At 37.3% G+C, this 12609-nt stretch overlaps 1 protein-coding gene across 1 annotated transcript in view; it reads left to right on the plus strand.

Annotated features, from left to right (window-relative positions):
* ADAM23 (ADAM metallopeptidase domain 23) overlaps window positions 1-12609 on the plus strand; it is a gene marked incomplete at its 5' end in the record, with an annotated part of 149420 nt that overhangs the window by 89265 nt on the left and 47546 nt on the right. The window contains 5 exons of the mRNA XM_006759419.2: window positions 297-369; window positions 1421-1497; window positions 3373-3438; window positions 9976-10047; window positions 12144-12307. Coding sequence (XP_006759482.2) covers window positions 297-369; window positions 1421-1497; window positions 3373-3438; window positions 9976-10047; window positions 12144-12307 — 452 coding nt within the window. The remainder of the gene's footprint in view (window positions 1-296; window positions 370-1420; window positions 1498-3372; window positions 3439-9975; window positions 10048-12143; window positions 12308-12609) is intronic.

Raw genomic sequence — 12609 nt, forward strand, 5'->3', positions numbered from 1 at the left:
AAGTGGTGAGAGAGAATCATCAATTAGCTGCTTCCTGCATGCCCCACACTGGGGATCGAGCCGACAATCTGGAATCGAACCTAGGGGCCCTGACTGGGAATCGAACCATGACCTCCTAGTTTATGGGTTGACGCTCAACCATGTTGGCTGGGCTAAACTTTTCATTCTTGATAGCTAAAACATTAGCATATAAATGTCCCAATTTTAGGAAGGATATTAAGGAAAGTTATAATACTATTCTGTAGAGGTATAATCACATCTTGCTTTTCAATTGTCTGCAATTGTTTTTGTTTCAGAAAAGCACAGGTCGACCACATATAATCCAGAAAACCTTGGCGGGACAATATTCTAAGCAAATGAAGAATCTCAGTAAGTTTTAATCCAAGTAGCCATTCTATTTTGTGTGATAGGAACTATAACTTGGTGGAACTAGGTAGACAGGCAGGCTTGCTGGGAGGCAGTGCTGACTTGAGATCTGGAGTGAGCAGTGTGGTGGGCTGTGGAGAGAACGGTGGCTTTCATGTGATGAGTTGTGGATAGCTGTTTTCGATGGAGAGACTGAAAAATGAAGCCTGGGAATAAAGCGGTGTGAGGAACCAGAGAGTAAGGCCAAATTTAAGAGTGATTTACAGTGAGGTTCCTGCTTAAATTTCCCTGGCAGTTTACTGCTCTTCGGCGAACTTGCATTGTCTCTCTTTTATGTCTCTCTCTGAGGCATCTTAAGCATGCTGATTTGCAAAAGCTTCTTTTGGATTATTGCAGTACGTGATGTTACTACTTCTGTATCCTGATGCCAGAAGTCTTTAATAATTTATGCAAAAGCTTATGACATACATTATTATTATTATTTTATTTAATCCTCACCAAAGGATATGTTTCTTAATTGATTTGAGAGAGAGAGAGGATACCATCTATGTGAGAAAAACTTCGATGCATTGCTTCCCGTATGCTCCCTGACTGGGAATCGAACTCTCAACTTTTTGGTGTACAGGACAATGCTCCAACTGACTGAGCCACCCAGCAAGGACATGGCATACATTATTTTTAATTCTAAAATGAATTCTATACTTAATATATACTAAACTGTAGAATACTCTTAAGCTTTCAGAAATTGAAGTTCAGGTGGTTGTAGGTCAAATATGCATATTCTAATGAGTCTTGAAAAACTCATTAAGTTATTGGTGATATTTGGAAGAAAATTATGTTTGAATTACATTATGATTTATTAATTACAAATTGAAATATATTTGTGACTGTGAGAATATGAAGTGTTTATTGATTGGCATGCATTTTCCACCTTCATTTTGGTTTTAGATGAAATTGCTCTCTAGACTGCTTTACCTTCATATAATATGTGAAAAACATACTCTCATTGAAGTACAGTCAAGCATAAGTTCTGGTATTCTTTTTTTTTATTCAGGTGTGGAAAGCAGTGATCAGTGGCCCTTTCTATCTGAATTACAGTGGTTGAAAAGGAGAAGGAAGAGAGCAGTGAATGTGAGTGTCGCATTAAGCCACAGGTGGGGCCATTTGACTCTGTTAAATTGTTGCCTGTCATCATAGAGTATTTCAGTGTACCTAACACACTTGGGATTTGGGCAGCTTCCTCTGACACAAAAAACAACAAGCCCAAACCCTCTCCCAAACCCCTGTAAGTTGAGTCAATAGGCATATTGCTTTTTATTCATCAGGGACGCTGTAACGGGTTAACTGGACAGGAGGAGGTTGTGTATGCAGCGTTGGGGGCAGGGCGGCAGGGGCCTCCATGCCTGTGCTGGGAGAGGGCCTAATCACCAATGGCTATGGCTGCTTCAAGGGCTGGAGAGCAAGGCAGGGCCACACCAGCAACTCGAGGGTGGGCGGCGCTGTGTGATTTTGAATCGCTCGCTGGACTCCTAGTTAACAATAATAAACTGATTCCAGTGTTCTGTGAGCCCTAGTGGTCACATAAGGAATGTGTTTTTAAATGAAAATTGAAGTGCATTTTTTTTCTATTGAAAATATAGCTGACTTTTAAAAATATGTCTTTATAGCATCATATAAAACATTTCTATTAACAAGAGAAATAGGGGAAGGAGTTAGGTTTTTAAATGTTGGCTAATCATGCTTATTTTTATTTCTTTCAAATTAAAAACTCTGTTATACCAAACTTTGAAGCTGGATGTGTTTTTCTGAACAGAATGAATCTACTTGACCATTAGTATTATGATAGTTGCTAAATGAGAATCGTGTAATTATATAATCAACAATTGTCTTTTGGCTCCCATGTATTGATACTTGTATAGGGGCATTGTAACTGAAATTATGTTCCTGGTCTTTTTCATAATAGATTAGGAAGCTGTAATGATCGGGACTGTCTCATAATTACATGGTGAATGCTACGTAACCGAGAATTAATTCCACAGCATATAGATTACATGGTAATTTACTAGATAACTTAATAAGTAATTATGCTGGAAATTGTACATTTTAGAGAAGGTTTTGGTGAATGTATTTTTGTGGGTGAAAAAATTAGACCTCCAACCATCAAAAACTTAGTTGTAGGTGAAATCATGCTCTTTTTTGTGGTCCTGTTTTTGTATTATGGTGATTATGGTTACAGGTGTGTGTTTTTTCTCTTTTTTTTTTTTTTCAAATTAGGGATATATTTTTGCTTACTCTTAAAGATGTGATTGGTAATAATAAGTTTTACATAGGCTCATGGACATTTCACTAAAGTCCACCCCTACCGAATGTAAAATGATCCGTGACCTTGTAGTTTTCTACTATGAAAAAGAAGTCCAACATAATGGCTAACATATTTAGCCCTTGCTCTTAATGGATTATCTAGTAATAATAAAAATCTGGAAGAATTTAGAATATTGTAATTATTAGTATTTGTTCCTGTGAGAAGTTAAGAATTAGTACATTATTATTAGAATTTCACTCTGCTGAGTTAAGGTTTCTGTTTTACTACATTGGTACCTTTTCTCAATGAGCTCTACTATTCTTGGATAGGTTTTCCTTGAACTTTTAATAGATGTGATTTTTTATCACATCTTAATTGAGATTTTTTACTTCTACAGAATTATACTGTATATTTTTCTCTAGGATATTTTTACATATAAAATAATATAAAAACAACATGGGGCTCCGTTCTCTGTCTTAATGAGTGCTTTAATAATAGTTAAATATTGTTCTTTTCTGAATATTTGAATGTTCACTCACACCTTATGGTCACTTTTTTTCTATTTTTCTGAGCAAGTTTCTTCAAGGGCGTTTATAAAATAGGCAGCAAAGAGTTCTTCTGAAATTCAAAATCAATCTACGACTAAGCAGTCATCCTCAGAGAAGGTGCTATTATCTCTGACCACACATTTTTATATTCCACAGCCATCTCGTGGTGTGTTTGAAGAAATGAAATATTTGGAACTTATGATTGTTAATGATCACAAAACGGTAAGAGTATAGAACCAATGGGTTTTGGACCCAACAGCTTATTTGAGAAAGAGTACACTTCACTTTATATTCAGTTATTATTTGTTACTTTTTTAAAGCAAGATACTTAGATGTTTTATTTTTTGGAAATATTAAATGATTTCATTTATCTTATGGTGTTTTGGAACACTAGGTTTCATAGAAATTTCAGAAGTCTCAACTTTCTCTGTTTAATAATGATTGTAATTGATGGATTTAACTGTGGTATTTCTCACTTATCTTCATTTAAAATTCTTATTCTCTACTTTTCTCCATCTATGTATGTGGTCACTGCTTTCTAATTTTATTCCATGTCTTTGCTCTGCTAGCATGTTATTTTTCCTTACTAATTATTATTTTTTGTTGCAGATATAATTATAGGAGATAAGCATATGTAATAAATATATACCCAAAGTGACTATCTTTAACTGATTATTTAAATACTGGAAAGATGAAGGTCAAAGTAAAATGTGATTCATTGTGGTTTTAAGTAACACCTAAAAGATATATGAAAAGATATATGAAAAAAGATATATAAAGATGGTTATTACTCTCTATTGACTTCTCACAAAGATAAAGTAGAAACTTTCTTAACCATATTCTACTTCTCCATTTCTCTCTCTCTTACCTTCACAAAAGAATATGTTTTTCATTGATTCTAGAGAGAGAGAGAAGAAAGAGATAGAGAGAGAGAGAGAGAGAGAGAGAGAGAGAGAGAGAGAGACATTGGTGTGAGAGAGAAAGAAACTTTCAACCATATTCATTGTCTCCATTTCTCTCTCTCTTACCTTCACAAAAGAATATGTTTTTCATTGATTCTAGAGAGAGAGAGAAGAAAGAGATAGAGAGAGAGAGAGAGAGAGAGAGAGAGAGAGAGAGAGAGATTGATGTGAGAGAGAAACACGGATCGGTTGCCTGCCATACTCTCCCCAAACAAGATCGAACCCGAAGCCTGAAAATGTGCTCTGACTGGGAATCGAATCCAAGACCCAATGGTATGAGACGATGCTCTAACCAACTGAGCCACACTGGACAGGGCTTAACCATTTCTCTTATAAAATATCTTGGCTGAAGCTTAGAGCATTGATCACTAGGCTGTTTGTTAGTATACCCAAGAATTTTGGCATGTTGGTAAATGTTTAGCACCTGGCTCTTTGGGGGGAAAAAGCGCCTGATTTAACAAACTGAACTAGAATAATTTACATCTGTTTTTCAATATCTGGAGATTTGCTATTGGGTTTTGGAATAATGATCCCACTAAGAGTACTCATCTTATCATCTTCGTGCTAGATGAGGCAGCACAGTTATGTTGATACCTGTCACCCTTAGGTTGAAAATCAAGCTCTAATTTTTTTAGAAAACAAACTTCTTAAGGATTGTATTTGTTTATGAAGAAAAGGCAAATTTGGCACTTTAAATGTTAATTATTTTCAGTAATCAGAACAGTGAAAGTAAGTTTTATCATAAATGGAGATTGAACATTTTTCTTAGTATACGAAATTAGTTCTCATTCATGCAAGGAAATAGAAATATTGCACTACATTTACATTCAAGGTTACTTTTTTAATGCAGAGTAACCTAATATTGGCTTGCTGAAAAAAATGCCCATATCTTATTTTGAACAAGCATCATATCAGTGGATTTCATTAGACAAAAAAAAAAATCCCTGAATTTTGTAGAAGCATCTTAGTAGCTGGCTGGTGGAACCTAATTTGTGAGCCAATTATAGCCTTGATAAGGGCCGGCAAACATTTCTTTGAGCCAGTAATCTAAACATAAATATTAAAAACCATATTCTAATTGAAAAATGGTTGAAATACTTTAAAGTGCATGAAAAATGTTTTGCTTACACTTACTGCTCTATTCTTATGTGTATGTCAGTAAGTGAAAATGTAATAACTCAAATATTTTTCAGTTTAAACCTCATTTGGTTTTTCTTATTTAAAAGCTATTATGTTATTTATTTTTTTATTTTTATTTTTAAATTACAGTTTACATTCAATATTATTCTCTATTAGTTTTAGATGTAAAACAGAGTGAAGAACCACTATATTTTATAGGTACCTAATAAATTAAGAGTTCTTATTAATAATCATGATTTATTAGGAATATACATAAACTCTTTTATAAGAATTATTAACTGAACAAGTTTGTTTCCTATCTCAACCCAGACTAGCCATTGAATTCCAGTTGTGTGATCGTGGCTACTTTTATTTGTCCTCTCTGAGCCTCACTTTCCACATTTATAAAATGGGGATAATAAAATCCACCTCATAGAGTTGTGAGGACAAATATTTCTTGTAGGAGAAAGCCTTACCATAGATCCTAGTACATGCTAGGTGGTTAATTAACTGGAAGTTCAAGCGAACAAACCCTAGGGCTCACTGTGTCCTTATCTTACTTGCCCACTCTCTCAGCAGCACTGGACACAATTGATTATCCTCTCCTGTTTGAAACATTTTCTTCATCTCTAAGCTTCTGTGACACAACGGCTCTCCCACTTCACCAGCCATTTCTTCTTAGTCTCTTACATCTGACCTCTAGAATTATAAGAATGCCCTACAGCTTAGCTTGGGGCTCTCTTTTCTTTCGATAACTCTCCCCAAAAATAACCACTTCCAGTCTCAAGTCTTCAAATAATATCATGACTTAAATTCATCACTCTTTATACCTCTTACCTTCTGAGCTCCATAGTTGCATATTCAACTGCTTACTTGACATCTGTACTTCAATATTGAATAGGCATCTCACTTTAACATTTCTAAATCAGAACTCTTGGTTCCTGGGTCCTAAACATCTTTTTTTTTTAATATATTTTTTATTGTTGGTAGTATTACAGATATCTCCCATTTCCCTCCCCTTTACCCCTTCCTCCCAACCCCTACTCACCCCCCCTTCCAGGTCTTCACTACCCTATTGCCCATGTCCATGGACTATGCATATAAGTGTATAAGTTCTTATAATTGAGGTCCTTGAGTTTAAAGTGAGGTCCTTAACTTCTTTTCTCTTAGTGTCTCTCATTATTTTAGATGGCACTACCATCCCCCCAGCTATTCAAGTTCAAAACCTAGGAGACATCTTTTTATTCTTTTCTCACCTTTCACAGTCTCTATAAATGTCCAGCCTTTGTTACCTGTTACCTGGACTATTGTAATAATTTCTCAAAAGGTTTCTGTTTTCATTTTTGAACTTAGCTAATTCACTCAACTCATAGCAAGCAGAGTGATCTTTCTAAAAGGAAAATCAGAGACTTGAAAATTACAAACATGAAATAAATGAAAATCTCATCACATTTTTTTAAAAATATATTTTATTGATTTTTTACAGAGAGGAAGGGAGAGAGAGAGAGAGAGAGAGAGAGAGAGAGAGAGAGAGAGAGAGAGTCAGAAACATCAATGAGAGAGAGACATCGATTAGCTGCCTCCTGCACATCCCCTACTGGGGATGTGCCCGCAACCCAGGTACATGCCCTTGACCGGAATTGAACCTGGGACCTTTTAGTCCGCAGGCCGACGCTCTATCCACTGAGCCAAACTGGTTTCGGCTCTCATCACATTTTGATAGACTTAAAAAGACTTTTATTTTAAAACTTGCGTGTCATATTTCTCTTGACCAGTATACTATAAAAAGAGGTTTCCAAAAAGGACAAATTAATATTCAGAAGGAAAATAAACTGTACCTTAATAGGTGTGTAACACCATTGCATAGAGGAGGTGTCAGCTAGTATTTTTCCTTTTTGTGATGTGTGCTTCCTAATGCCAAAGCTTTTTGTTAAAGTTTACGATTCAGTGGTATTTAGTACCTTTGCTAAGTGGTGAACCATTACTTCTATCTAATTCCAAACATTTTCATCACCCCAAAGAGACTTTTGCTTTTTACTTTTAAAGATAGGCAACAAGCCCTAACCAGTTTGGCTCAGTGGATGGAGCGTCGGCCTGGAGACTGAAAGGTCCCAGGTTCCATTCCAGTCAAGGGCATGTACCTTGGTTGCGGGCACATCCCCAGTGGGAGGTGTGCAGCAGGCAGCTGATTGGTGTTTCTCCTTCATCGATGTTTCTAACTCTCTATCCCCCTCCCATCCTCTCTGTAAAAAATCAATAAAATATATTTTTTAAAAAAAGACCTCCCCCCCCCAGTCAGAGAGCAACAAGTATCACATGATCTTACTCAAATGTGGAATCTAATAAACAAAATAAAATGATGAACAAAATAGGCCCAGAGACATAGAAGCATGAAACAGACTGATGAATCTCAGAGGGAAGGTGGGGTGGGGAGAGAGGAGTGGGTTGGGGGAGTGAGAAGAGACCAACCGAAGAAGTTGTGTTCATATATGCATAATTCATGGATACAGACAGTAGGGTAGTGGAGGCCTGGGGTAGAGGGGGAAGGGTCAAATGGGTCAATGGGAAAAAAGGGGGGACATATGTAATACTTTCAACTATAAAGGTGTTTGTTTTTAAATAGGCAACTTAAAATGCTGAGCTACTTATAGCAACTTCTTTATGCTCCATTTATTAAAAACAACAACACACCAACCTGTTAAAATGTCCTGTGTCTTCACATGGTGGAAGGGACTAGGGATCTCCCTGGAACATCTTTTATAGAGACATTAATCTTATTCATGAGGGCTCTACCCTCATGACCTAAGTACTTCCAAAGGTTCCACCTCCTAATACCATCATTTTGGCGGTTTGGATTTCAACATATGAATTTTGGGGCAGATGTAAACATTCACACCAAAGCAAATGTTGTAAATATAATCATTATAAAAATTAATGAATACTACTAATAACAAACACAATACTAATTTATTGAACATTTATCATGGGCTGATTAGTGTGCTTAGTATTATCAGAAATAAATATCAGAAATGTAAGCATTAAGATATATATTCTTGCCGAAACCGGTTTGGCTCAGTGAATAGAGTGTCGGCCTGCGGAGTGAAGAGTCGCAGGTTCGATTCCGGTCAGGGGCATGTACCTTGGTTGCGGGCACATCCCAGGTGGGGAGTGTGCAGGAGGCAGCTGGTCGATGTTTCTCTCTCATCGATGTTTCTAACTCTCTATCTCTCTCCTTTCCTCTCTGTAAAAAGTCAATAAAATAAAATTTTTTTAAAAAAAGATATATATTCTTTGTTTAAAAAATATAGTAACAGAGTTAGTTTATAATGTGAAAGTGGAAAAGGAGAAAAAAAAGTGTATCATGGTTTTCCAATGTGGAAATATTTTTAATCTTTATGAAGGGTGTATTATTTTAATAATTATAATTGAAGCACATTTTTAAAACTTATGGTGCAAATTTGATTTGGTAGTTTGGGAATTATTTGTTTGTTTGTTTGCTCAGTAGAGGGCATGACCCCCCTGTGTATACTTTTGTTTTTAAATATCCTCTCTAAGACATTCTAAGCAAAGTACTCCTTGCTAAAACTGTAGCCCTTCAGATAGTGCTTCACAATTATTCTATTAATTTATTTTTTCTTAAATGATCACGAGCTATCGTCACATTTCACTTTTACTTTATGTCTCTTCTTGTCCTAACTCTGAGCAGTCAAAAGCAAAAGGCTTCATTTGGAGGAGGCATTCTTCTGAAAGAATACACTAGAATGTATGACAGATACATTCCATATCATGGACAATATTTGAAGTGCTACCTAAGAAATTTTCTTGATCTGTGTATGGCCCTTGAGTTTAAAGTGAGGAGGGTGTCCAATTGGGACTAAATTTATTGGTGTAAGCCCTTTATAAGCTGGGAAGGTTGTTTCATTGAAAATGAAAGGGTTGTATTTATAGACATTAAGACGGAAATAACTTCCTTCTCAGGAGTAAAGCTTCTCACACGTATTTCTGTCGGCTGTCTGTGTTACCTGGAATATCCTGGATGTTTTAGATCATCAGAGTTTTGCTGCCTAACACAGAAATAAATAAGAACATCACCATATCCACTAAATTCTTTAATTTTAATCCCCAATTTCTACTGCTGCTATGAGATTCCTGCTTTTATAGAATTTTTATATTTACCATTAAATTATGATTTGGTTCATTTTGTTCATTGGATGCCACATGTAAGTGAAATCATATGGTACTTGTCTTTCTCTGACTGGCTTATTTCACTTCGCATAATGCTCTCCAGGTCCATCCATGTTGTTCCAAAGAGCAGTGATGGACTCCTAGAGAGAGAGAGCAGTCTGACCACTTTTGGAGGGGAGGGTGGCACTGGGGAGGAGGGGGAGGGATTAAGTAAAAGAGGGGGAAAATGAGAAAAACTCATGGACACGAACAACAGTGTGGTGATTGCCAGGGGTGGGAGGTGGAGGAAAGTAGAAGAAGGTATCGGGGGAATAAATGGTGATGGGTGGAAATTTGACTTGGGGTCAAATATAGTGTACAAATGATGTGTTGTAGAATTGTGCACCTGAAACCTGTATAATTGTGTTAACCAGTGTCCCCCGCAATCAATTCAATAAAAAGGAAAAAAAATTATGATTTGGCATTGACTGGTATATCTTTTTTTCCTCTCCAGTATAAGAAGTATCGCTCTTCTCATGCACACACCAACAACTTTGCAAAGTCTGTGGTCAACCTCGTAGATTCTGTAAGTATCCCGTTTTCTCGAACCTCTGTTTCCAAGGCGAAATGCTTTACATCTCTGTGTGCTTACTTGTTGCTTTAGTTCTTGCTTGAGCAAAAGTGAAAATGCCATCCTTAAGTTCATCTGGCTGAGGAATTATAGGGTGGTCTGCTTCACAAAGAGTAGTGTTGTCAGAGTTTCAGGGGACTGTTGAGTTATTCATGGAATTCCAAAAATCCATGAGAGTTGCTTCTAAGTGATGTCTGGACCTCATTGTCTCCGGAGCTTAAGGGGGACAAAAATCCTGGAGAAAATTAGCTACCAAGAAGAGTGTCAATTCAACCTGACAAAGGAGACTTTGTTCGTAATAATCAATTGAGCTTATTGACTTAAACATATCGCAGAAGCACTCTAATAGATTGAGGTGGACCGTGTTTGAAGGGTATAGGAAATACAAAAATAAATTTTTTAAAAGAACTCAAATTTATCTTCTTACTGTTCCTTTAGTAGAATGTTTCAGACTTCATTTCCAGGTGACAGAATTAAGTGTGTCCCCACACAAAACAGATTTGAAACAGTAAAATACACATCTCCTTACAAAGACCTCAAACTAAAAACTTTTATGTTGATAATTTTTTCTCTTACTTTGTAAATTACAGGGAATGATGGTTAAGATTTTCTTGCTTTTTCCTGTTAGGTAGGCACTCCGTAGATGTGAATATTATTCATTGTGTCCCAATAAATTGCTCATTAGACTAGTCATCAATTAAAGATAGCATACTACTTTGTGTATTCCAATGTTAAGTGCTATTTTGTCCAGCTAAATATATTTTTATCTGATATTTATTGTTATGTTCCCTCTTAACTAGGGGGGAAAAACCTTTTTATAAATTGCCGAATACTTAAATGATACTTATTTTCTCCAAAGAACTGCTTTCTTTTCTGCCCTTTAAACAGTCCAAAACCCCCAACCCTATAAAGACTCATAGCCTAGAATGCCTGGTAGGCACAGCTGGAGGGGCACAGAGTGTCGTATGGAGTTAGGATTGAAATTCTGAAAGCCACTTTGTACCTGGTTTCCTTTAATTTCAGCTCTTGTCAGTCTTCTGAGAGGAAAATTATAAGTGAATATGGAAATGAGAATATTAAACACACCTTTCCCCCTGCCAAAGCTGTTTACTTGGCAGCATTCCTCTGTTAGTCATTTCAGCATGATTGAACCGAATCACATCTTGCGAAGTGTAATTTGTATTTTGGATTGCCATATAAGGTTCTGAAGCTGAACAATTGATTTTGAAAAGACATTACATTTCACTTGCTCCTTGTAGAAATCATTTCTGCTTCAGGTTGATTTAGGCATGCTGCGACTCCCGCTCTGCAGTGTGTTCAAAGGTCAGCCGTTATTTTCTTAATTAGCTTGGAAATAGGACAAAATGACAACATTCATTGAAATTGCTTAATTATGTGAATTATTTAGCTACGGGGCCTGAAGTAGAGAAAGGGAGTGGAGAGACACAATGGAAACGCTGTGAGTGATGCCACCCTGTGGTGAAGGTGAAATGGTGATACAAATCTGCTCTTTCCTCTCTGGCCTGGGCTCTGGGATTCTTTCCCAGTGCTGTTTTACTTTTCATTCCACAAAGCGTCCAAGGGCAAGCCAGCCATGCGGCTGGTGCTTATCCAAGGATTTAGTGATCTCTTCCAGTCTTGTAGGAATAACTGGTCATACTGCACTACCCAGGGCTGATGAATTTGGTTCCAACCTGTTACCTCCTATGAGGTTTGGGAGGGTGTTTTTTCTGAACCCTGTTTTGAATTTATATCCAGGCTTTAGAATCTTGACATCCCTCCCATCTATCCTGAAGTGAGATGCCTGGCCACTAACGGTGCTGATTTCAGATGAAAACAATCTTATAGGAGAGGCCAAATTGTGTGATTGTTCATTGTTATTGTTGCTTTTGGAAAATGGAAAGGAAATGAAGATTCTCTTGAATGAGCCAATTATGACCTCGTGTTCTCCTCTCCCCTCCCCTCCCATCTTCCCGCCGACTCCGAATCACTGATGGTGCACGTTTGACCCAGTGTTTTCCTCCTGCACCTGTCCTGTTGTGTCCCCTCAGATTTACAAGGAGCAGCTCAATACCAGGGTTGTCCTAGTGGCTGTGGAGACCTGGACTGAGAAGGATCACATCGACATCACCACCAACCTTGTGCAGATGCTCCACGAATTCTCCAAATACCGGCAGCGTATCAAGCAGCACGCCGATGCGGTACATCTCATCTCGTATGTGCCCACCATCTTTGGTTTGACATTTGTCTTTATCCCTTTATTTTATGAGTTAAGTTCTATATCAATATTTCGATTTTGTACAAGACTGATGTTGAGCCCTAGGTGGTTTGGCTCGGTGGGTAGACCGTCGGCCTGTGGACTGAAAGGTCCCAGGTTCGATTCCAGTCAGGTTTACATGCCTGGGTTGTGGGCTTGATCCCCAGTAGGGGGCATCCAGGAGGTGGCCGATGGGTAATACTCTCTCATCATTGATGTTTCTACCTCTCTCTCTCCCTCTCCCTTTCTCTCTGAAATCA

The sequence above is a fragment of the Myotis davidii genome, unplaced genomic scaffold (assembly GCF_000327345.1).
Source record: "Myotis davidii unplaced genomic scaffold, ASM32734v1 scaffold394, whole genome shotgun sequence".
Lineage (NCBI taxonomy): Eukaryota > Metazoa > Chordata > Mammalia > Chiroptera > Vespertilionidae > Myotis > Myotis davidii.